The following is a 3372-nucleotide window of genomic DNA, read 5'->3' as shown; positions in this document are numbered from 1 at the left end:
CCTCGGGCCCTGCCTTCCCGGTAGCTGCGGCTGTCTTTTCCGGCCCCCGCACCCCCTCCGCCTGTAGCGGACCCCTCTGGTTCGCGGGGACCACCCCCACGGCCGCCCGCTCCGGTGAGTGAGTGAGCGCCCTGCCGCGCCCGAGCTGTGGGTGCGCCTGGCGGAGAAGGAGCTCTGGGCCCCCTGCACCCGGCTGCTGGAGCAAGTGGGCAGGACCCTGGTGGGGGAGGAGGACTCAGATTTGTGTTGGGCTATGCCAGCCCGCCTGCGTTTCTATTTTGGTAGTCGAGGGGTGTGTTTGGGTTGGGAGAGTTTGGGGGGGGGTGTGCCTCGTGTGGATGGGAGGAATCTGGTGAGGACAGAAGGGATGAGTTAGGGAGAGGATTGATGGAGGGTGGGACTTGCGAAGATGTGGAAGTTTCTTGTTGGCAGTACATGAGGCGATTGATTGCCTGGGGGACTTGGGAGGGTCTCTCAGGACTCAGTAAGAGGGTTTCTTGCCGGTAACTTACTTCCCTTTTGGGGGATTTGCTTCCTCTTGCACTGCCAGTTAAGGAGGGAGAGGCCGGTATTGCCAGAAGATCGTTGCCCCTCTCCAGGACCGCTGTCATCCTGGTCTCAGGAACATGGGGAAGGAGGCGACTATCAGGGGTGGCAGGGGCCCTGATACCCACTCTGCAGGGTTTAGGGTCCACTACTGTGGAGCAGCGGTTGGGACCATCTGCACCTCCCTCTGTGGGAGGCAGCTGGGTGTTTGGTTAGAGGTGATTTGGGGGTAGGGAGCTCTGAGGAGCTGCTTTCCATGGGCATAATCTCGTCTACAGGCCACCTGAACCACTCGTGGCCCCCTCCGCCTGCACCCAGCCATGGCCAGCGAGAACTCACCTCTGCTGGCCTACCGGCTCCTGGGGGAGGAGGGGGCTGCCTTCCCTGCCAATGGGGCTGGGGGAGCTGGTGGGGCGTCTGCCCGGAAGCTCTCCACCTTCTTGGGTGTGGTGGTGCCCACGGTCCTGTCCATGTTCAGCATAGTTGTGTTCCTGAGGATTGGTGAGTAGGCACAGGGGGCTCTCTGGGGAAGTGGTGGGGACAGGTGGGATTGGGATGAGGTTGTGGAGGAGGCTCCCTGGGGCTGGGGGAGGGGGCTCTGCACGGCAGAAGGCTGCCCAATCACGTGCTCTGTTCCTCCTACCAGGGTTCGTGGTGGGCCACGCTGGGCTGCTGCAGGCCCTGGCCATGCTCCTGGTTGCCTACTTCATCCTGGCCCTGACTGTCCTCTCTGTGTGTGCCATTGCCACCAATGGAGCTGTGCGTGGGGGTGGAGCCTACTGTATCCTCCCACACTGGCAGACAGGGGCTGGGCTGTGAGGGGTCTTCTAGGGAGGGTGTGGAGGGGTACAGTACCTTCTGTCTCTCAGGGCAAGTTTTAAAAATGCCCATCAGGCAGGCTGGAGTGGAAGGGGACCAGAATTGCCTTACCTGTTAGTGCCATATTCCAGTGTCCCAACAATCTTTATTTATTTTTTTTTTAGAAGTTTTGCCTTAGGGTGCATGTACCTGTTGGAGAGACAGAGACATGTGAGAAATCACTCTCCAGGGAATTTGGCCATATTGCAGTCCCTTCTCCTCCATCCTCCTCTGGGGATCTTGGGCACACATGCACATGCACTCAGTGTGATTTTCAAGCCACCAGGCCCAGGACTTGAATTGTGGTCAGCCATGTGGGAGTCCAGTGACGTAACCCCTGTGCTAGCTGCTGGCCCTTCTCCTAACAGTCTTATCAATCAGATATTAATCATTTGGCACATGGGGGAGCTGGAGCTCAAGGAGTATTCGTGACTTGTACAAAGCCCCCTGGGTAAGGAATGGCAGGGAGGTGAGGCCTGGGGACCAGCTGTAGAGTGCCACAGCCCCTTCCTCTTGTTCCTTGCCAGTCTCCTTTCCCTTAACACTCACCTCCTGCTTCCACTTGTAGTCATGATCAGCCGGACGCTGGGGCCCGAGGTTGGAGGCAGCATTGGCCTGATGTTCTACCTGGCTAACGTCTGTGGCTGTGCCGTCTCCCTGCTGGGGCTGGTGGAGGCTGTGCTCGATGTCTTCGGGGCTGGTCTGTCTTTCTACCCGGTCTGGGCAGCTCTGTGGGTTTGCAGGTTCTGGGATGGCGGGATCAAGAGAGAGAAGTTTCTCTCCAGGAAAGGGAAAAACCTGATGCATGAGTTTGGCTTTCTTGTGTTCCTACTGTGTGGCCAGCCTCATGCAGAAGATGCAGACATCTCAGAGGTTGATCTTGACCATCTAGTCAGGCTATACTAGTAGTCCTAAATCGATGGAGTAAGGTCGGTGGTACCCGCCAGGCAGAGCTAAGGTGCTGGGGGTAGGACCGAGAATGGACGTGTGAAGAACAGTCTCTGACAGCAGATGGGTGGAGGGGTCTGGCCCTGCTTTAGGGTTGTGGTTGGGGCTGGGGCCCTCCTTTAGGGTCAGGCCTTCTAACTCTGTCCCTGCCTCTCTCCAGATACCACAGGTCCCAATGGGCTCCACATCTTGCCCCAGGGCTATGGCTGGAGCCTCCTCTATGGCTCCCTACTGCTGGGCCTCGTGGGTGGGGTCTGCACGTTGGGAGCCGGCCTCTACGCTCGTGCCTCCTTCCTTACATTCCTTCTGGTGTCCGGCTCCCTGGCCTCTGTGCTGATCAGCTTTGTGGCAGTGGGCCCCAGGGACATCTCCTTGACTCCTCGGCCTGGTCCCAATGGCTCTTCCTTGCCACCCCGCGTCGGCCACTTCACCGGCTTCAACAGCAGCACATTCAAAGACAACTTGGGTGGTGAGCTGGTGGTGCAGGGTTCTCGGGCAAGGTGTGGGCACCTGTAGGGAGTGGGCCCTTAGGATCCCTGGACAGGAACAGGAGTCAGAGGATCAGGGGCAGGAGGTCTGGACCTCAGAGCAGTGTAGAGTCACTAAAATTTGTCTGACAGATGTTTGGCCTAATGGGGCAGGAGAGACCACAAGCCATTGTCTGCCTTAGAGGAAGTTGCATTCTGATTGGGAAGATAAGATAGCATTCAGGAAACAATTAAATTGCACAGTAAGACCAATTGTGATTCTGGCAGACAAGGGTCACCCCAGGAGTGGAGAGGAGGGAGACTTGACTTTAGCGAGATAGGAAGGGGTAGCAGGAGCAGAGGGAGTTGTGGGGTCAGTGGGGGGAGGCATTTTAGCAGAGAGCATGGGTGAAGGCCTGGAGAAGGAACAGAGGCAGGTGGGAAGAAGGAGGCAATGAGTCCAGCTGACCCAGAGGCAGTGAAGGGGCCAGGGCTGCAGGGCTGGGGTCTTGGAGAAGAAGGTGGAGGGGAGGCAGGGCATTGTGGAATAGAA

At 58.1% G+C, this 3372-nt stretch overlaps 1 protein-coding gene across 1 annotated transcript in view; it reads left to right on the top strand.

Moving 5' to 3' along the window:
- Position 1: 1 nt before the first annotated feature.
- Positions 2 to 3372, top strand: part of SLC12A9 (solute carrier family 12 member 9) — a gene marked incomplete in the record, with an annotated part of 10828 nt that continues 7457 nt past the window's right edge. Inside the window, 5 exon segments of the mRNA XM_006155752.3 lie at positions 2 to 114; positions 825 to 1047; positions 1193 to 1327; positions 1973 to 2104; positions 2513 to 2821. Coding sequence (XP_006155814.2) covers positions 867 to 1047; positions 1193 to 1327; positions 1973 to 2104; positions 2513 to 2821 — 757 coding nt within the window.

This window comes from Tupaia chinensis, unplaced genomic scaffold (genome assembly GCF_000334495.1).
Source record: "Tupaia chinensis unplaced genomic scaffold, TupChi_1.0 Scaffold000465_1, whole genome shotgun sequence".
NCBI lineage: Eukaryota > Metazoa > Chordata > Mammalia > Scandentia > Tupaiidae > Tupaia > Tupaia belangeri.
Note: the sequence above shows the minus strand (reverse complement) of the source record. Positions and strands in the feature narration are given on the sequence as shown.